Source organism: Eumetopias jubatus, unplaced genomic scaffold (assembly GCF_037043125.1).
Source record: "Eumetopias jubatus isolate StellerSeaLion01/CBP00866 unplaced genomic scaffold, mEumJub1_p1.0 scaffold_16, whole genome shotgun sequence".
Lineage (NCBI taxonomy): Eukaryota > Metazoa > Chordata > Mammalia > Carnivora > Otariidae > Eumetopias > Eumetopias jubatus.
This window is the reverse complement of record NW_028274822.1, coordinates 60,135,663-60,158,502: the sequence shown is the minus strand read 5'-3', so window position 1 is coordinate 60,158,502 and position 22,840 is coordinate 60,135,663. Positions and strand designations below refer to the sequence as shown.

Sequence of the window (22,840 nt, the reverse complement as noted above, 5' to 3'; positions counted from 1 at the left end):
GGCACAACCTCTGAATATGATGGAACTCACTCCTGTGAGGATACTAATCAACTGACTTCAAGTGAAGCAGAGAGAATGTGTGGATGGGTCTGACCTAATCAATGAGCACTTAAAAGACCAGAGATTGAAAGTCAAGAGAGATGTGCTCTCACCAACCTTGAAAAAGCAGCAAACTACCATCTTATAAACTGTCCAGGCGGCACAAGCCAAGGAACTACAGGCCACAGCACCTCTAGAGCTGAGAACTGCCCCTTGCCAATAGCTAACAAGAAAACATGGGTGTGCGTCCTACAGCTGCAAGGAAAGGAATCCTGCCAACAACTGGTGAGCCGAGAATGAGATCGCAGTCATACCAGATACCTGAGTCTAGCCTGGTGAGACCCTGAGCATAGGATCCAGCTATACTGCGCCTGGACTTCTAACCTACAGATCTGTGAGGCAGTAAGTGATGTTGTTTTAAGCTGTTGGGTTTGTTTGTGGTTATTTGTCATATAGAAAAGGAAATTAATATGGGGGATTTTATCTATCTGTATCATTTGTAATTATGACCATGAGCTTAGCCCAGACTCTATTTTATAAAAAACATTACACCAGAACATTCGGTGACCATAACATCCACATTGTATCATTCTAGTAGGAATCTTAATGTTTTAAGGTTTTCACATATTTAACTATAAAGGCTGCATTCTTCCCACATGATTTATTTCCTTGGCATAAAAATAGCATTTCCATGTGCTAAAAGCTAGCTAGCAAAACAGCCATCTAAGAGAAATACTGTGTATTTATATGTAATCAAAAAAATCGATCAACTTGGCTAAAGGTCCATGAAATTGACATATAAAGCCAACTGTTTTCAACTGTATCCAGGAAATTACTCATAAGTTATTATAATGAAACCCAGAGGTAATTCTTAATACTCCTAACAAAATAAAATGCATTTGGTTTTGCTAAAAAGAGAATAAATTGTTTTTATCTTCCTGTAATTCAAAAATAAAATAAAATGTAAGTCCCACAAAAATTATGTGCATACAACAGGAAATTGTCATAGGACTTCACTCAACCCAGCTTTCAATGGTCATCTCCCTCACCATGACTCAAAACTCCTCCTCTGGCCCCAACTGCCTCCTGAAGTCCAGAACATATTTTTAACTACCTACAAAATTTTTCAACCAATTCATTATATTGCCAACTAAGCTTATCACCCCAATAAACCTTGGCACCAAAATGGACAGGACAAAATTATGCGAGACAGAAACCTAGTGATTATGCTTAACTAGTACCTCCTCCACAAACACATACCCAGGCCTCCCTGAGTTTAGAATGTAGAGACTGTCTCACTCAACTGGTAAAAGAGTCTGAGAGCCTCAGAAGTGGGGAGTCAGGTGGGGGTGGGGGGGTGGTTAAATGACAGAGAAGTCAGATTCTCCTCCTTGTTGGGAATCATGACAAAGCTCTGGAAAACTCTGGATTTGGTTCACTGAGTGCCAACCACACAGTGTTGCCAACCAGCTCAGCTGCCACAGAACCTCTCTGGAAGGCACAGGAATGTATGTCTCCCTGCTAAGATCAACCGGAAAGGCCTTTTCCAGGAGGGAACAATGGCACTGGTGTGGGACTGATTTAAGGCCTCACAGATGCAACCTAATTAACTCTGACTCACTTCTGAATTACGGCTCTCCAGAAATGGGGGAAGAGCAGGAGACTAATACAAACATATTACATAGGTTATTTAATTTTGCTATACTAAGATATAAACTATTGTTAACTTAGGATTAAATGTTACTGTAAAAATATACGCATATTATTTTAACGTAACAAACATAAAACTTAAAATTGCATGCTATACCCTATTAGATGTTATTTTTATAAACATACAAAATTATTATTTTCTTTTAAACAAATGGCAGCCCCAATTCAGATTATAACGAGAATATATATTCAAAATATTCAAATATCACATAAATTTTCCCAGCTATCTTTCTACTAATAAAAATCCTCCAGGTTTGGGCGCCTGGGTGGCTCAGATGGTTAAGCATCTGCCTTCGGCTCAGGTCATGATCCCAGGGTCCTGGGATCGAGTCCCGCATCAGGCTCCCTGCTCCTTGGGAGCCGGCTTCTCCCTCTGCCTCTCTCTCTCTCTCATGAATAAATAAATAAAATCTAAAAAAAAAAAAAAAAAAATCCTCCAGGTTTTTCTCACCCTGCACTACAAAAATTCACGATGGCACTACTGTGACAGCTGACTTTTAATTCTTTCATGCTATCCATACCCAGTGGTACTTTTCAAATACCAAATTCCTTAACATTCCTGAATAAATTTAAATCAATTTTTGTTTCATTATATAACTTAAATTATTTCCATAAAATTTTTGTTTAAAACACTGCATGAAATACTATCAATTTTCCAATGCATTTTTACTAAAAAGAAAGAAAAAAGCAATAAAACAAAGCAAATAAAAGAAGTACCGGTTGCCCTAGATTTATAAATGTCCACCTTTCCAGCATCTCCATACCACTGTCCATGACAGTGAAGAAAACTTGGTATTTGTTCTAGAATAACGGTTCTCATTACACACATCACAACCAACCAGTAACTTCTGCGAATGATAGTGGCTACTACTCAACGGTGGAGCTTTCCAGAGGAACATGCCTATGTAGCTGGAAAATGCTGCAAAGCTGCCCTCCTGGGGAGGTCCTGGCCCGCTCCTCCCCTTTGCTACTCCAGCTACAACCCAGCTTTAGATAATCTCAGTCTGGAAAACAGAAGGAGAGCAGATGCAAAAGCAGAAAGACCCTAGGGAAGCTGAAGCAGAGCCCATGCCTACACAGAGGGGGGGCTTACTCTCTGCCCCTACCTCCAACTTCTGCTTCGTAGGCCTTCAGTGGTTAAGGAGCCTCGGGCCCTAAGAAGGCACTGGGGGCGTGGGGGAGGACTGTTAGGGGACTGGATGAGAAAAGGAGGTGAAAGTGTGCCAGAACGTGCCTGTCTGCCCTAGAATGAGTAGAGCCCAGGGTGCCATTCCCTGTTTCTACAAGTGTGAGGCCCTGCTCAAAGGGTCAGGCTCTAGATACTATCTTATAGTTCAGCTTTTTGGAAACACCTGGGACTATCACCACAAACAGCTCTGGTTCTGTTAAGAAGCCCTTCCAGGGGGCGCCTGGGTGGCCCAGTTAAACATCTGCCTTCACCTCAGGTCATGATCTGCAGGGTCCTGGGATTGAGCCCCATGTTGGGCTCTCTGCTCAGCAGGGAGCCTGCTTCCCCCTCTCCTCCTCGCTCATTCTCTCTCTCTCTCTCTCTCTCTCAAATAAATAAATAAAATCTATAAAAAAAAAAGAAACACTTTCACGGACTAACGTGAACTTACTATACAACCATTTATAAGTTGAGAATTGCCAGTTAGCGTTCCAGGCGTTTGCATTTCTAGGAAGCCAAGAGAATTAAGAAAAATAAAGGTAATGACCCAAGGCTGATAGGTATAAATTAAATTCTGCCTCATGGCTTAATACAAAAGTCCTAATTTAAAAGCAAAATAAAAATACTATTCCATTTAGACCAACAAAAAAACTCAATCAGTGAAAGAAGGTCTTATGAAGTAGTCCATCTAAATACCAACATGCAAGAGTTATTAATTCTTTTATTTATTCTGATGTTACTTTAAGCCTGTTTGAATTATATTTTAGAATCTGTAGTCTCCATGAAGACATTAAATTCAATCTCAGAAAGGGGTCAATAGATTCTTTAGTCATTTGTTTTTTGGTTCCTTCACAAAATTATCTTGTGTCTTTTCTGTCACTGGGGAACTAGAGGCAAATTTTAATGAAAAGATCTATCTTCAGACTTATAGTTTTCTAAGTGTGTTTACCTTAAATACTACTAAACAACATCTTGGCAAACAGAATCTTATTAATGACAGAAAATGTTTACTAAGTTTAAATTGAGGTAAAGTAAAAAACAAAGGAAAAGCCAATAGGATTCTAGGTTTCTGGGGTCCATCCAGTTATGCCTTAAGTCAAATGTTCAAAGGATGAAAAAACAAATACCAAACACCCTATTTAATGACACACTTGGTGAGAACCTATCAATTTTCATGGGTGAGCACTTAGGGTATCTTGTTATTTATGCAGATATTTCTCCTCCAGAAAAACACATTATAACCTAACCAAATAATGTATCAGGAAAACTGCTCTCATTGAGGCTGCTGAGCCACGTTCTAACCAATAAAAGAGGCATGATACATTTTGGCATCGGTTTAGCAAAACAGCAAATCCTTTGATATTTAATTCAGTATTCCATCTTGTAGACATCACTCTTTCTACTAGGCATCCTGGTATGCCTATGTCTTACACCAAAAAGATTAACAAGCCATTCCCCAAATTACTTCACAGCTCCAAATGTGGACTGGAGGTTTACCTGGATACACAGGAACACAGTTCTGGAAATCTTACCTGCGTCCTCGTACCAACAGTCTGGAGGCTTTTCCTAGTAATTCAACTGCCTGTCGTAACCGTTCCTCATTCTGAAGGAATCAAAGAAAAGAGACTATTGGCTGCTTTAATCTAGGAATCTTTTTTTCCTCCCAATAGTTATTTGATAAACAAGTAACAGCACTTGATCAAGCTGGCAGGGGGGAAATACCAAAGCTGTTAATCCATTTTATTAACTAATAAAAAAATACAGTTCAACTGTGAGCACAGAAAAATTTCAAAAAGCAGTCACAGCATTTCTCTGTTTTCCTACATGCTATGGATCTAAACATTCTAAGTATACTTAAAGGAAAAAAAATCAAATTCAAACTTACTTCAAACACATTAGCTGTCTGTTGATATAACTGTACAGCCTTTTCTGGATCTACATTTTCTATAAGCCTATATTAGACAAGAAAATGGGACATATATGAGAAATAGAAAACTTGTTTTTCAAAGGACTTTATGAAGACAAACAGCCAGTGACCTCTATGCAGACAGCTGTGTCCACACTCACTTGCCGGCTCGCTCCAATGCCATGGCTGCTGTGTCGGGCGTGCCATTTTCTAGGTACATCATGCTGGCTTTCTCAATCAGCTGAACGGCCTCAGGGAGTTTCTGCATCTCCTTCAGGCAAAGGGATACAGCACAGATCAGTAAATGCATCAACTTAAATGCAGAATTAACAATCTGAAAATCATTTTATTCCTAATTCATGAAGGTAGATGATTCAAAATGTTATACAACAAATATATTTAAGACAAAATGCCTTCACATGGTTATTCTTCCCCATCAAGCTTCTTTTAACTAAACTAAAAAGGTATCAGTGAATTTCTACAAAGAGTTCATCACCACTTTAGAGTTTCAGAAAAACTTTACAAATGGTAGAACCCAAAACACTTGTTCTTGACTGTTTTCTAAGATTTATAAATTTTTTGAGCATTTACTGAGTCCCTACTACAAATGAAGCTTATGCCAAAGGCTGCAAACTGGCAGCTCAAGGGCTATACCTCATTTCCAATTGCATCTTGCTTCAGTAGTTTTAAATCAGATCCTTTTACAAAGGTTCTGTTCTATGGCTTCCTACTTTTATAAAAGATCACAAGCTGTGGCATCAGCAGGCTCGGGTTCCCACATGGCAAAAATGGGTTGGGACTGTCAGCAGCTGTCCCTGGAGGCATGGTGCCTCCTGGCAGTGGCCGCATTTCTCCCCACTCCTGACTGCCCTCCACACCTGGGCACGCCAGTCACTCCCCATGCCCTGAGCTCATCTGAGTCTGGAGACCTCTTCCAAGACGAGTGCCACCAACACATGAACTCTGTGTGTTACTATGAAATCATAGGTCTCAGCATCCTGTGGTCCTTGTATCTATTATCACCAAATCAAAACTCTTCTTAAAAAAGGAACAAAAGTCATTTAAAAGCTAGACATAAAGTTTACAGACATTTTCTACTTAGGGTTGCCATAGTAGATCTTCAAGTAGGCTCCATATTGACAGCTCCAGGGTTGTTTTCAAGTCTGACTATTCAGTCCCTCACTGAATTGACAAATCCTTTAGGATAACAAACTTGCTGGTCTCATTCTTAGTAACTTCCACATAAAACTTTATTATTTAGCTATGGAGTAAAAAAGGATGGGCTGCCTTCTTAAAAGTTACACTATTTTATATTCTTCCCCATGGTCTTGTAGCATGCCAAAATCATCAAGAAGAAAATAAAAATATGCCTATTTTAGTGGTTTGTGTGCCTTAGTCACCTTACTGCTTCTGTGGAGCAAACAGAATACAAAATCTTTTTTTTTTTTTTTAAGATTTTATGTATTTGAGAGCAAGCGAGAGAGAGTGAGAAAGAGAGAGCGCGTGCGCGCGGGGCAGAGGGAGAGGGAGAAGCAGACTCCCTGCCGAGCAGGAAGCCAGATGCTGGACTCAACCCCAGGACACTGGGATCATGACCTGAGCTGAAGGTAGACGCCTGACAGACTGAGCCACCCAGGCGCCCCCAGATTATGAAATCTAACAGCTGTAAAATGACAGAGCCAGAGGTTGCTCCAACAAGCAGTGTCTTCCACTCTGCTTCCTTCTACATACTATCACTTCCTAAAGCCTTGTTGGGGGATGAATATGAAGGTCTGTATGACAATCTGATGGAAATTTGAACCCACAGAATTAACACTGGGCCACATAGCTCAGGACCCCTAATGCCATTGAAGACTGTCTAAAGGCATTTAATTTAAATACGAGAGCATGCCAGAAAGCATTTTCTCTTGTCCTGTCCCCTATCCACTAGGTTTATTTTTCCTTCATTCAAAGCAGTACCTTCAAATCCTCAAATTAAATAGATACTAGGAATGGAAATTGTGTCTAAATAATATCTTTTGATGAAGACTCAAGTCTTAGCACAGCTGTTAGAATATAAACTGAAGCTGTGAGGATTATATATTATAGTGTTCTAGCATTTTTGTACTTTAAAAGGAATGTATCCTAATAATAGGCACAAAGTACACCAAGATGACAAGAGCCATCTGGGAACTTCCTAGTTCTCAGGGGGAACTGGGACAACAGAAGGTCAGGGCGGATAACCTGGCTCCTTTGGCTATAAAAAAAATTCTATTTGCTAAGAAATTGCTGCTGATAACCTGACCTGCATCACCTAATATCAATCTGGTTGCACATTTGTTTTATCCAGAAAAGCTTTATTCCAACGGCTATGTAACAGTTTCTTATAAGGAAGCATAATTTATTTAAATATTTTATTATTAAAAATTTAGATAATTGCTATTTTTGTTAAGCAATATGCAATAAACATTTTTACACATAAATCTTTGCTATCTATTTCTTTACAAGAGAGTCACAAAATTGGAATTCCTGGCTATGAAAATTCTTAAAGCTGTTGATATACATTATGAAAGTAATTTTTTAAATGACAGTAGAAAATCTGCATTAAAAAGCTAAATGTAAAGTGTAGGATAACTGTGTGTAGAGCATTTTCTCAATTTGTGTATGTATATAAGTGAACATGTATGTGCATAGAAAAATAACTAGGAGAAAAAAACCTAAATACATTACTAACATTTTTTGGTCTTTCCAGTTTCTACATGTTCTACAATGAGCATATACTCACTTAAAAAAATCAGCAAGATTATAAAAGTCACAAATTTTAAAAAAACATAAGTTTTACTAAAGTGTGAGTTCTTAGGGGTGCCTGGGTGGCTCAGTTGTTAAGTGTCTACCTTCAGCTCAGGTCATGATCTCAGGGTCCTGGGATCGAACCCCGCATCAGGCTCCCTGCTCGGCGGGCAGCCTGCTTCTCCCTCTCCCACTCCCCCGGCTTGTGTTCCCTCTCTCGCTGTCTCTCTCTGTCAAATAGATAAATAAAATCTTTAAAAAAAATAAAAATAAAAATAAAGTGTGAGTTCTTAAAACAAAGCTTTATAATAATTCAAACAGCTTTTACTACATTAGGGAACATAAAAATGGAAAGGAAATGTTCAATTTCAATTGCTACTTGGCATACTTTGAGAGTGAATGTCAAAAAGTGTCATAAAGTACATGTTTTTTTCTTACCACAACAGGATATTAATTCCCAACCTGCTTTTAAGAGGCAGAAATATGAAAAGTGGCTCAGCCACATGAGCCAATGTATTCCATTCAATAAGAATCAGAATTAAATAGCAATAGCTTAGGTCTAAGGTTCTCTTCAATGCCAACTTTTAAAAAACAGCAAAAATCTCTTCTTTCTATAACCCAAGGGTAGTAAAAAATACATATATTTGTAAATTTTTACTACATTAAAATGTCCTGAAGTTCTCAGAAGTAGGGAAATCTCTCACACAGCTTTTTGTCTAGCAACACTCTCCTGGTTACAGAGCTTAGAAACTTGTTAATACAGTCTTAAATTTCACCTTTAAAACTCCCTTCTTAAGACACATACAATGTACCCTCGGGTCCAATTAGCATTACTTTGGATAAGAAATCTTAGCACCTCTTGCCTTACAGCTAGGAGACTTTTCAACCTCCATACAAATTTACTTTAACACCCTGTAGTTAGTAATTCATTTTACCTACAGAACAGTTGTGGCACATTACTGACCTTCAGCATCATGCCAGCTTGCTCATAAGCTCTGCAAAGAGAATACAATTTCTCAGATGAGACGTTAATGAAATAAGGGGGTGGAGAAACTTTCTACCACAGATATGAGAAGTTATGTCAATTAAAACTGGCTCAGGCACTACATATTGCTTTAGGCTTTTAATAACACATTTTTTTCCTTTTTATTTTTGTGGGCAATAATGCCTTGGAAACAACAGACATCTGAGCTAAAGGTATTTTATTTTGCAGATGCAAAATTAAGTAAAACTCAAAAATGTTAAAGGACTTTCTATGTGACAAACCTAACAAGTTTTGAAACAAGTAAATACTCTCCACAAAAGCAGGAGAAAGACCATTTCTCTCCACAAGTACTATGAATTATCAAAGAAAGAGGGAAAAAAAAAAAGATTCTAACTTACTTGTTCTTTCATATAAGTTATGGAAGAAAATTGTCCTAAAAATATTTGGTAAATTGAATATAAACACTGTATAACTTAGTTAGGAGTGACTTAGTTTCTAAGGGTCAGGTAAAGACTGAAACAAATGGAAATGATGATTTTATTTAAATCAATACAAAATAATTCACTATTTATGGATTTGTAACTTAGGAAAAATTTACTGACCTATGGAAAAACAACATTTAAAACAATCTCCAAATACATGAGAATATGGAAAATATTTACTTACTTGGCAGCATGAAAAAGACTGAATGGATGTAACAAAGTCAAAATTAAGGGAAAAAACCGAATCAAGTTTCCAAAGATCTACTATTTAAAAAACAATGTCAACTGCCCTAGTTTGTTCCAAAAGACAAATTTTACAAACAGATGAAGCAATCATTTTACGCCTGTTGCTGTCTCTCACAACTACATAATTCACAAAAACACTGACAAAACACTACATAGATTTTTAAGCTATTTCCATTGCCTGTTAATCTGAAAAATGTCACTGCAATACAAAGTTATTTACAACCATAATTTGAAAATGAGATAAAACTGACATTTTTTACTTAGTAAGTTTTAAAATACTTCAGGAAAATTTATTGTTTTAAACTACTTAAAAATCTTTTTTCAAATACCTAAGAAAGACTATATTTTAAAAATATTTACTGAGCAGTTTATACATTTCTAATACCCGAGCCGACTGCTTCATTCTTCAGCACCTGTGCATTTCCCTCACTTCATCCCAAGGAAAATCAGTATCAAGCAAATGCAGAAACAACAGAAATAAACTCTCAAATATAGCTCTGCAAAACAGTGTGAACATTATGATTAAAAGTCTCTGTAAATGCTCCTTTAGGGTCTAGAAATACAGAATTTTTCTAATCATTTTCTAATTTAATAGCATCGTAGTCCACATGTAGCAAATTTATAATAAAAGAAAATAATGAGTTGCTGTCCAAATCATCAAATTGTGGAATTTCTTTGTAAAGGCTGAAAAGGATACGCCCTGTTATTCTCATGGGCAACAGCTTCTCTCAGGCAGGCATCTTTTGCTTGCTCAAACTGTTTGGCATTTTTAAAAGCAACAGCTGAAATAGAACAAAAACAACAAAAAACAGACTCTGTAATTCATTGTTAAAAAAACTTCAAGTGAATCATTACCAAAATCTGCATCATGGGGGAAGCATTAGAAAATATCCTTATTTTAATCAAATACGTAAGAAGTTTTATACAATGCTACTTTTTTCTAAGGAATTTTCTTACAACCTTTTTGATTACCAATAACTTAGAAGTACTTTCAAAAGTTTAGTGTTTTGTTTTGTTAAATCGTAGACTACTGGCAATAAATCAGTGCCACTTCCACTCAAAACCAAGTCTTTTTAACAGCAGCACCTAAGCTTTGAAAAACTAAGATCGCATCAGTCAAACCAATACTGCCAAATAACAGGTCCCGTCACAAAAGACACTACCTTACTTCACCGGTTTTACATTTAATAATAAAGACAGTACTTTAGTTACAGCTTATGCCATCTTTTAAATTATTGAGAAATGGAAGACCGATAAACATATCCAACATTTGTACAACGAACCCTCCTTTTGGCACAATCTTGAAATAAATGCCTAAAACATTAATAATGCATTTCTTTTAAATAAAGCTTTTAAACTGTTTAGTAGGTTTCTATGAAAATGACATCTCCACTGTCCAAAGAGCTAAAATATATTGCTCACTGTTGTAAAAGTGTCATCATCAGAGCAAAACAGTAAGAAGTGGCCCTAAAATAGGATCTTCCAGATTTGGGGAAACTTGCCAAGGGTTCTTTACAAATAAATAAGGATACTGAAAAAAAAAATTTGTTAAAACCAAACTCTTAAAATTCTCTTTAATAAAATATTGAAAATAAACAAACTATTGAACTATTTCATCCCTGGACTTCCACATTTTGCTTTTTAAAAAATTTACTCTAATGATTAAACATATTTTGCATAACTCCTTAAAGAAAATAAACAAAGGATGACTTAATGGGAAAATATGACCTGAAATATGTATTTGTGACAGCAGGTCCTGGTCTCAGATGCTTATAAAACAAACCTGGGATAAATTTCCCTCATGAGCGTTGCAAAATGTTGTGCCCTCCAGTTACAAAAGCGTTCTTACACAAGGTGTTCATAGAATCCATGTGAAGTTTGAACTTTTAATAATTTTCCTTTTAAACAGGACATAATTTGCATAATTTGGCAGAGAGAATTTAGTCAGGATTTAAATAAAAGTGCTAAAGACTCATTAGCTTTCTATTTACCTGATTTCTCTATTCTTTGGTGATATACCGAAACTAAAGTCTATCAAAAGCACATTATGTAAGTGGTTTCTATGTCAGGCTAACAAACGTGATCTGAGCTATGGCTGAAACACGACTGCAAATGTGTTCTGAGTACTTCAAAAACTGCACTATGCTTTGCATCCAAAATAATTGTGCATATGCTGAAAGCTATCATTCCATAATTAAATGCTAAATTTTTAGTAAGGTCCCTCTCTGTTGCATATTGCAGATCATTTTTATCTTATATACAGATAAATTTATTCAAATACTTATGTAGCTTAACATTTCATGAACATTTATCAGCGGATCTCAAAAGTGCGGTTCTTAAAAAGACATGTGCCAAACAAACACAGGATTTGCAGATCTGCTCAGAATAAGGCTAAATTAAAAAATAAAAAGTTAACAAAGAAAAGTCTTTATTCAATTATAGGAAGTACAATAAAGGCATATGGCGAAAACTCCTGGAAACAGTGTGCAACTGACTAAAGTTCAAGAATATCTGAAAAATGCGAAAAACCTGCAGCTATGTACTGCCAACCCTACTCACCCCTGCTGTCAGGAGAGAGCTGCAGGTCACTGGATCTCTAACTCAGCCCTCAACACATCTGAAAACAAGTGGGAAAAAAGCAAGGGCTTGGGCAGGTTTGTTTAACTATTAAAATCTCACAGAAAGCATTAAGTGTAAGTATTTTGTGGAGGTGAAGTTATCAGCCTATGTTAAGACCACATATTGGAGTCACACATCACACATACCTGCTTTTCCATATTCAGAAGCAGCACTGTCATAATCCGGTTTCCATTTTAAAAAACCAGTTTTCAGGCTAAAATGAAAAGAAGACACATTTAACAGAAGTTCCCAACCACATTAATAAGTCAGAATCCTGCTTTAATGGCTTTGTAGGTGATTAAAAAAAGACACTGGGTACGAAGTCCCCATCTCACCCACCTCCACCCAAATTTATTTACAATGAAATACAACCTCGCCATTTTCCCTCTATCACAGACATGGTTTTTTCGTTTTGATATGTCTGTATAATACCAAGTACAGTAGAGATTCTCAGTGCATGGTCCCCAGTCCAGCATTACCAAGAAATGTGCTAGAAATATAAACTCATCCCACTCAGACCTACAGAACCACCAACTCCGGGGTGGCAGCAGCAATCAGGGTATAACAAGCCCTGAGGTGCATTAAAGCTTGAGACCCTCTGAAGCACGGCATCAAGTAAGCAGTTGGATTCGGGAGACTGAAGCTCAGGAGAGGCTAGAGATATTAACTAAGGAGCCACTGGCATATGCCACATCAAGGGCTTAGTTAAGATCTGCCAGGGAGATCTCAGAGAGTGAGCCGAAAGACAACAGAATACAAACATTCAGAGCAATAACACAGGGAGTCAGAAACCAGGTTGAGAATTAGCCACCAGTGAACAGGAAGGGTAGCCAGAAAGATGAGGATGTTATAAGAACAACAGAAGCTGCTTTCTAGGATCACTACTGGTTTCTCAGATGTCAAAGCAAAGGACCATCAATTTTGAGTCCTTACATTACTTGCTCTTCCTTCAATATTTTATTTTATTTCTTTTTTAAATAATTTCAGACTTTCAGTTTAAAGTCACTTAGTGACTGATTGGCAAAAAACAGATGGCAGAGGAGTAGGGGATCCTATTCCAACTGCTCCCCGGAATTGAGCTGGATATCTATCAGACCACTCTGAGCACCCACGAAATCAGCCTGAGATGTAAGAATATCTGGATCCCTACAAACAGAATATCGTGGGTGGTTGGTTTCAAGATACGAAGTGGGGAGCCGTGATTCCAGGGGCAGATATCGGAGGATAAACGGCAGTGGGTGGGAGCCTGGCCATGGGGATCCTACACCGCCCGTGAGCAACAGCCTCCTGTGCTGGGGACTGGGCACAGACTTGCAGACCTGTAGTGGTGGGGAAAGGACTTTAGGGCAGCCCCTGGGACAGAAACCGGGAGCGGCACGGTCACGTGTGCAAACTGGGAGCGGCTGGCGGTTTTAGAAGAACAAAGGGCAGAGACGTGCCCTGACCTGGAGGCAGGACTGGGGGTGCTGCAGAGGGGTGCACAACCCAGAACCTGCAGTTTATAGCAGCACAGACAGAAATGGAGAAACTGTGGCTGGAGAGTTCACTGACGAACAGACTGCGATCTCTCTGCTCTGAGGCAGAGGGTTGGAAACGGTCTCTTCTGCTCTGACTCTTGGAAGAGAGGCGGAAAGCCTCCCAGGAAAACCGCCAGAGAACAAAAGCCCCCCAAAACTAGTTCCCACTGAGGCCATCCACAGCCACAGAGGGGCAGGGCAACTCTCCCCAAACAGGGTTGCCTGAGTAACAGCGCAGCAGGCCACTCCCACAGAAGACAGGCTGGGAAAACAAGAGGCCAGCAACCCTAAGGTCCCTAGAAAACAGGTGCATCTTGCTTGGGTTGTGATCAATAATTTGGACTCTATACATTCCCTCAATCACCCATCCACAGAATGACTAGGAGAAGGAACCCCCAAAATAGAAAAGACTCAGAGATTATGACTTATGCTGCAGATTTACAAATGGATGCAGATATAACCAAAATGTTGGAGACAGAATTCAGGCTAGCAATTGTGAAGACAATGGCTAGAATGGAGAAATCAATTAATGGCAACACAGAGTCTCTAAGGGAAGAAATGAAAGCTGAACTGGCAGAACTTAAAAAAGCTATCAATGAGATCCCATCTAATCTAGATAATCTAAAGGCTAGGGTAAGTGAGGCAGAAGAACGAATAAGTAACCTGGAGGACAATTTAATAGATAAAGGGGGAAAAGAGGAGGCCAGGGAAAAACAACTCAGAATCCATGAAAATAGAATCAGAGAAATAAGTGACACCATGAAGCGTTCCAATGTCAGAATTATTGGAATCCCTGAGGGGGTGGAGAGAAAGTGAGGACTAGAAGATATATTTGAGCAAATCGTAGCTGAGAACTTCCCTAATCTGGGGAATGAAACAAACATTCGTGTCCTAGAGGCAGAGAGGATCCCTCCCAAGATCAAGGAAAACAAGTCCACACCCCAGCATGTAATAGTAAAACTCGCAAATCTTAGAACCAAGGAAACCATCTTAAGGGCAGTTGGAGGAAGAGATTCCTTATGTAGAGAGGGAGGAACATCAGAATAAGGTCAGACCTATCCACAGAGACCTGGCCAGCCAGAAAGGCCTGGCAAGACACATTCAGGGTACTAAATGAGAAGAACATGTAGCCAAGAATACCTTATCCAACAAGGCTGTCATTTAGAATGGATGGAGAGATGCAGAGCTTCTAAGACTGGCAGAAACTGAAAGAATATGTGACCACTAAGCCAACCCTGCAAGAAATATTAAGGGGGGGTTCCATAAAAGGAGAAAGACCCCAAGAGTGATATACAACAGAAATTTACAGGGACAATCTATAAAAACAAGGTCTTCACAAGCAACATGATGACAATAAATTCTTATCTTTCAATAATCACTCTCAACGTGAACGGCCTAAATGCTCCCATAAAATGGCACAGGGGTGCAGATTGGATAAAAAGACAGGACCCATCCATATGTTGTCTACAAGAGACTGATTTTGGACTTAAAGATACATCCAGACTGAAAGTGAAGGGATGGAGATCCATCTTCCACGCCAGCGGACCTCAAAAGAAGGCTGGGGTAGCAACTCTTATATCAGACATATTAGATTTTAAACTAAAGTCTGTAGTTAGAGACACAGAAGGACACTATATCATTCTTAAAGGGTCTATCCAACAAGATCTAACAATTGTAAATATCTGTGTTGGGAGCAGTCATCTACATAAGCCAACTGTTAACCAAAATAAAGAGTCATATTGATAACAATACGTTAATTGTAGGAGACCTCAATACTCCACTCTCAGCAACAGACACATCATCTAAGCAGAAAATCAACAAAGAAACAAGAGCTTAGAATGACACGCAGGACCAGATGGACTTCATAGATATATACAGAGCATTCCACCCTCAAACAACAGAATACTCATTCTTCTCGAGCACACATGGAACTTTCTCCAGAATAGACCACATACTGGGTCACAAATCAGGTCTCAACTGATACCAAAAGATTGAGATTATTCCCTGCATATTCTCAGATCATAATGCTTTAAAACTGGAACTCAATCACAGGAAAAAATTCGGCAGAAATTCAAACACTTGGAAGCTAAAGACAACTCTGCTCAAGAATGTTTGGGTCAACCAGGAAATCAAAGAAGAACTTAAACAATTCATGGAAATCAATGAGAACGAAAACACATGGGTCCAAAACCAATAGGATACTGCAAAGGCGGTCCTAAGGGGGAAATACATAGCCATCCAAGCCTCACTCAAGAAAATAGAAAAATCCCAAATTCACCAACTAACCCTACACCTTAAAGAACTAGAGAAAAAGCAACAAGTGATGCCTAAGCCATGCATTGGAAGAGAAATAATTAAGATTAGTGCAGGGATCAATGAATTAGAAACCAGAAACACAGTGGATCAGATCAACGAAACTAGAAGTTGGATCTTTGAAGGACTATATGATATCGATAAATCACTAGCCAGACTTATCCAAAAGAAAAGAGAAAGGATCCAAATTAATAAAATTATGAATGAAAGGGGACAGATCACGACTAACACAAAGGAAACAGAAACAATTATTAGAAATTATTATCAACAACTATATGCCACTACGTTAAGCAACCTGGAAGAAATGGATGCCTTCCTGGAAACCTATAAACTGCCAAGACTGAAACAGGAAGAAATTGACAACCTGAATAGGCCAATAACCAGTGGCGAGATTGAAGCAGTGATCAAAAACCTCCCAAAAAACAAGAGTCCAGGGCCTCGTGGATTCCATGGGGAATTCTACCAAACATTCAAAGAAGAAATAATACCTACTCTACTGAAGCTGTTTCAAAAAATAGAAACAGAAAGAAAACTTCCAAACTCATTCTATGAGGCCAGCATTACCTTAATCCCCAAACCAGGCAAAGACCCCATCAAAAAGGAGAATTTCAGACCGATATCCCTGATGAATATGGATTCCAAAATCCTCAACAAAATCCTAGCTAAGAGGATCCAACAATATATTAAAGGGATCATCCACCATGACCAAGTGGGATTTATCCCCGGGATGCAAGGGTGGTTCAACATTCGCAAATCAATGTGATAGAACACATTAATAAGAGGAGGGAGAAGAACCATATGGTCCTCTCAACTGATGCAGAAAAAGCATTTCACAAAATACAACATCCTTTCCGGATTAAAACTCTTCAGAGTAGAGGGATAGAGGGAACATTCCTCAAGTTCATAAAATCCATCTACGAAAAACCCACAGCGAATATCATCCTCAATGGGGAAAAGCTGAGAGCCTTTCCCTTAAATTCAGGAACACGTCAAAGATGCCCACTCTTGCCACTATTGTTCAACATAGTACTAGAAGTCCTAGCAACAGCAATCAGACAACAAAAAGAAATAAAGGTATTCAATTTGGCAAAGAAGTCAAACTCTCTCTCTTTGCAGATGAGATGATACTTGATGTGGAAAAAACAAAAGACTCCACCCCCAAATTCGTAGAACTCATACAGCAATTCAGTAATGTGGCAGGATACAGAATCAATGCACAGAAATCAGTTGCTTTCTTATACACTAACAACACAACTGTAGAAAGAGAAATTAGAGAAACGAGTCCATTTACAATAGCACCAAAAACCATAAGATACCTCGGAAAAACCTAACCAAAGAGGTAAAGGATCTATACTCTAGGAACTACAGAACACTCATGAAACAAATTGAAGACACAAAAAGATGGAAAAATATTCCATGCTCATGGATCGGAAGAATAAACATTGTTAAAATGCCTATGCTACACAGAGCAATCTATACCTTCAATGCCATCCCAATCAAAATTCCAATGACATTTTTCAAAGTGCTGGAACAAACAATCTTAAAATTTGTATGGAATCAGAAAAGACCCCGAATCGCCAAGGAAATGTAGAAAAAGAAAAACAAGGATGGGGGCATCACGTTGCCCGATTTCAAGCTCTATTATAAAGCTGGGATCACCAAGACAGCATGGTACTGGCACAAAAACAGACATACATTTCAATGGAACAGAATAGAGAACCCAGATATGGACCCTCAACTCTATGGTCAAATAATCTTGGACAAAGCAGGAAAAAAACATGCAATGGAAAAAAGACAGTCTCTTCAATAAATGTTGCTGGGAAAACTGGACAGCCACATGCAGAAGAATGAAACTTGACCATTCTCTAACACCATACACAAAGATAAACTCAAAATGGATGAACGACCTCAGTGTGAGACAGGAATCCATCAAAATCCTAGAGGAGAACATAGGCAGTAACCTCTCTGACATCAGCCACAGCAACTTCTTTCAAGATACATCTCCAAACGCTAGTGAAACAAAAGCAAAAATGAACTTTTGGGACTTCATCAAGATAAAGAGCTTCTGCACAGCAAAGGAAACAGTCAACAAAACAAAGAGGCAACCCACAGAATGGGAGAAGATATTTGCAAATGACACTACAGACAAAAGGCTGGTATCCAAAATCTATAAAGAATTTCTCAATCTCAACACCCAAAAAACAAATAATCAAGTCAAAAAGTGGGCAGAAGACATGAAAAGACAGTTCTCCGAAGAAGACATACAAATGGCTAACAGACACATGAAGAAATGTTCATCATCATTTGCCATCAGGGAAATTCAAATCAAAACCACATTGAGATACCACCTTACACCAGTTAGAATGGCAAAAATGGACAGGGAAAGAAACAACAAATGTTGGAGAGGTTGTGGAGAAAGGGGAACCCTAAAAAAAAAAAAAGGGCGCCTGGGTGGCTCAGTCGTTAAGTGTCTGCCTTCGGCTCAGGTCATGATCCCAGGGTCCTGGGATCGAGCCCCACATCGGGCTCCTTGCTCGGCAGGAAGCCTGCTTCTCCCTCTACCACTCTCCCTGCTTGTGTTCCTTCTCTCACTGTGTCTCTCTCTGTCAAATAAATAAATAAATAATCTTTAAAAAAAAAAAGAGAGAAAGGGGAACCCTCTTACACTGTTGGTGGGAATGCAAGTTGGTACAGCCACTTTGGAAAACAGTGTGGTGGTTCCTCAAAATTTTAAAAATAGAGCTACCCTATGACCCAGCAATTGCACTCCTGGGTATTTACCCCAAAGACACAGACGTAGTGAAAAGAAGGGCCATGTGCACCCCAATGTTCATAGCAGCAATGTACACAATAGCCAAACTGTGGAAAGAGCCAAGATGCCCTTCAACAGATGAATGGATAAAGAAGATGTGGTCCATATATACAATGGAATATCACTCAGCCATCAGAAAGGATGAATACCCAACTTTTACATCCACATGGATGGGACTGGAGGAGATGATGCTAAGTGAAATAAGTCAAACAGAGAAAGTCAATTATCATATGGTTTCACTTATTTGTGGAACATAAGGAATAGCCTGGAGGACATTAGGAGAAGGAAGGGAAAAATGAAGGGGGGGAATCGGAGGGAGAGATGAACCATGAGAGACTATGGACTCTGAGAAAGAAACAGGGTTCTAGAGGGGAGGGCGTAGGGGGGATGGGTTAGTCCGGGGATGGGTATTAAGGAGGGCACGTGCTGCATGGAGCACTGGGTGCTATATGAGAACAATGGATCGTGGATCACTACATCAAAAACTAATGATGTATTGTATGGTGACTAACATAACATAATAAAATTTAAAAAAATAAAGTAACTCAGTGACTGTCAAACTTATTGTGTGCGTAAGAATTGCTAAATAAATGCCATCTTAAATTCTAAATTTCAATTCAATTAGGAAAAGCCTGCTTACATGTAACACTGTAAGGTACTTCAAAGGAGCACCTTAACTGAAAGGGGAATCCCCAAGAGCCTTCAAAAGTATGCCTTCATTGTGTGACACTTGTGTGAACTGCCCCGAAGCCCTAACTTTTAAGCAACATTTTTTGCCAATTAAATGCATTTAACAGGGTGGGGGCTCAGTTGGTTAAGCGTCTGCCTTCGGCTCAGATCATGAATCCAGGGTCCTCGGATGGAACCCTTCATAGATCTCCCTGCTGAGTGGGGTGCATGGCTCCCCCTCTCCCACTCCCCCTCTCTTTCTGTAAAATAAATAAATAAAATCTTTAAAAAAATGTATTTAACATTTGTGTTTGCATATATACTAAGATCCAAACGTGTGAGCAATTTTTTAGACTTACCAAGAACAGTATTGCTCAGAAAAATAAAATCCTTAAATTGCAGTCTATCTAATCCACAAAACTGGGGAAGTACTGCAATAAGATGAAATTCTAATCCCCCACCCCTACCCCTTATAAGGGGTTCATTATATTCTATATATTAACATAATTTGTTAAATCCCACCCAAAACACAGTGCAATCATTCAGTTGTCTAACGTGCTACACGTGGAAAAAACTAGAGATTTAAAAATATAGCAAATCATCCCCAGTCAACTAAACAACTCTAATAAGAGAGAAGGCACGCCGGTTAATTTAATGGCTCTACCTGTTAGTGTTTTTGATATTTTGGTCAAGAGTCAATAAGGAAGTTCCTTTGAGGCCAAAAGATCAATTTCCACAGGACCAAAACCCACAAAACCACTATTTGCTTGAGGGAAATGATTAAAATGATTAAAAAATGATTAAAAATGACAATATTGAACCATATTATCATTAGAAAACAGAGAAAAACACAATCTTCTCTCCTAAGCTCCTGGCCGATTTTTCCTGTCATCTACTGACAACTCTGTCTAGAGGCACTTCATACATAACACACTCGAGCTGAATCCAGCAACTGCCTGCCCCAGCCCTACCCCACCCATCATCTTCATGCCTCAGTATCCCCTATCTTAGCTGAAGGTCTCTCCTCTACTTCATCTCCCAAATTAGAAACCTAAGAGTCAAGCTTTTCCCTCCATATCCAGTCATTAAAACTTACCAATCCTGACAGACGTCGTCCAATCCTGCCTCTTGTATTGTTACTTTATTTTTTTTTAAGATTTTATCTATTTTATTTAAGAGAGAGTGAGTGAGCATGAGCAGGGGAAGGAGCAGAGGGAGAAGCAGACACCCTCCTTGTTCAGCAGGGAGCCAGATGCGGGGCCCAAACCCAGGACCCCGGGATCATGATCTGATTCGAAGGCAGACTTGAGCACTGCAAAAGATCTAACTCCCTCCCACAGGCGCCCCTTGTATTGTTACTTTAATTCAGACCCTCATCACGAGTCTACTAACCCTTCATGTAAAGTCCCCTTTCCTGCCTGCCCTCCCCTTCCATTCCCCCCACCTTGAGGATATTAATTCTTCCTTACTTTGTATACCCACTGAAACAACTGCATACCTCTATTCTAACATTTAATATCTTATTTTTACTCATCTGTGGACTTGTATGCCTGCCTGTGAATTTTAAGCTCCTGAGTAAAGGACCACTTTTGGTTACCTCAATAACCCCGATGGCTGGGTCAGATATATGCTTGCTGAGTACGCCAAAGTTCTCACTTTTCTCTCCCACTGTACATGCTCCACTTTGCCACCACATTTCCTTCGCCAAAAATAAACCTAACTAGGTCCCACTGGTTATATGATCCCTAGAAAAGCTAAGGTTCAGGACCATCTGAAGGGCAGCCCCCTCACGGTGGGACCCCAACTTCTCTGCTCTAGCTCATCCCCTAGCACTGCAACTACTCTACGTTAACTATTCCCACATATTTTCAGGCCCATGCACATACAACACGCTGTGCATAGATTCTGTCTCACAGGCTTTGCCTTCTGTCTAAAAAATTCCTTATTTTCCAGGCCCCACTCAGAAATCACCTCTGGGAAACCTTCCTAAATCTCTCCAGAATAAACTTCTCCCCACCCCCACCCCCGGGCTACCAAAGCAAAGTTAACACAGCTTTATTATGGTCCTTATTAAACACACTATTCTAATACTTTTATGTTTGCTCCCAGTAAAAAAGTAAGATTGTTGTCGGCATCTCCCGCACCGAAAGAGCTCCAGTACTTTACACACTGCCCGGAAGGAGTAATACAGTAAAACAGAAAGAACTTGAATTTTTTCCACTGTTCAAAACCTGGCGCTGCCATCTTTCAACTGGGCAGCCTTGGGCAAGTCATCATAAGGCTTGTCCAGGCCTCACCTCTTCTACTGTTTATCGAAAGTTGTAAAGATCTCGGATCAGGTATGTAAAGCATCTAACACACGGCACCATGTAGACTTTTCATTTTCTGTAATTGCCAGATAAAAATTCGTTGCGGTAATGACACTAAGGAGGAGGGGAGTGTTCAAAGGACTGACTTGAGCAGGATCAGTTCAATTCTGCAAATATTTGTTGGGTGGCTACTATTTACGTATCAGAAGCTGGGAGACACATAAAATGACTAAGGAAGGGCAAACCCCAGGAACCAGATATTGGACACGACAAAAGACCCCTTCGGAATTTTCAGATACATCTGTAGCCCCCTTCCCAACACGAGAATCTTTTAGAGCGCTGGTTCTCAACAAGGCGAGCCCCCCCTCACCCCCGCAGGAGTCAGTTTTGGTTGTCACGAAGAGGGAAGAGAAGTGCTGCGGGCATCTAGGTAGAGCCCAGGGATGTTGCTAAACTACAATGCACAGGGGAGTCTCCTCAACGAATCATCCATTCCGGAGCGTCCAGACCAAAAGCAACAGAGACTCCAGAAGAGAGCAGAGACGACTTCCGGCAGGGGGACCAAGTCCGCTTCCGGAGGTGCAGTAGGCCCCGCCCCGGCCCCCAGGCCGCGGAAGCCACCGACTTCCCGGCTCGCTCTCCGGCGCCCTCCCTCCAACTCCCGGACCGCCTAGCCCGGCATGGGGCACGGACCCAGCGCCGGGACAGCGGCCCACGTCTGAGGCTCTCACTCACTATTTCTCTGCTTTGGCGAGATGCTCCAGCCCCTCATTTATCTTCTGAGCCGCCATCTCGAAGGTCCGGGCCGTGACGTGGAAGAGGAGAGCCCGGCTGAGGCGGCGTGGGAACGCCGAGTGAAAGCCGGGACGGCGCCGCAGCCCAGCTGCTACAGCGGCCTATAGGGCTCAAACCTAATGCGGCAAAGCGGCCTCGGGAGCCGGGAGGGGCGCAGCGCAGGCATACACCGCGCAGGCGCAGAGCGCCATGGTTCGCCTGAGCCGCAGGCTTCTAGCGCAAGCGCAGTGGGCACTGAAGGCCGTTCGTACCTGCAGTCATTCATTCAGTATTTATTGAGCACCTAATATATGCTGGGAACTGTTCCAAGCATCAGGAAATCAGTAGGGAGTACAACAGACAAAAAAACCCGCCCTCCTAGAGCCTTGCTTTTCCATTCATGTGAAACACGTTGGTGCTATAATTATGGATTATGGAACAAATTACATTCGTTCCATAGCTGGAATAGTGTTCATTCATTCATCCTGCCTCTGAGCCCCAACTATATGTCAGTCGGTAAGC

General features: G+C 40.0%; 1 protein-coding gene across 1 annotated transcript in view; it reads right to left on the bottom strand.

Moving 5' to 3' along the window:
• Window positions 1-22,462, bottom strand: part of NAPG (NSF attachment protein gamma) — a 29,552-nt gene extending 7,090 nt beyond the window's left edge. The window contains exons 1-8 of the mRNA XM_028123954.2: window positions 22,280-22,462; window positions 12,071-12,138; window positions 10,003-10,087; window positions 9,244-9,261; window positions 8,557-8,587; window positions 4,985-5,094; window positions 4,803-4,869; window positions 4,450-4,520 (exon numbers count right to left, since the gene is read on the bottom strand). Of these exons, the coding sequence (XP_027979755.1) occupies window positions 4,450-4,520; window positions 4,803-4,869; window positions 4,985-5,094; window positions 8,557-8,587; window positions 9,244-9,261; window positions 10,003-10,087; window positions 12,071-12,138; window positions 22,280-22,335 (506 nt within the window). The 5' untranslated portion in view covers window positions 22,336-22,462. The remainder of the gene's footprint in view (window positions 1-4,449; window positions 4,521-4,802; window positions 4,870-4,984; window positions 5,095-8,556; window positions 8,588-9,243; window positions 9,262-10,002; window positions 10,088-12,070; window positions 12,139-22,279) is intronic.
• Window positions 22,463-22,840: the final 378 nt, after the last annotated feature.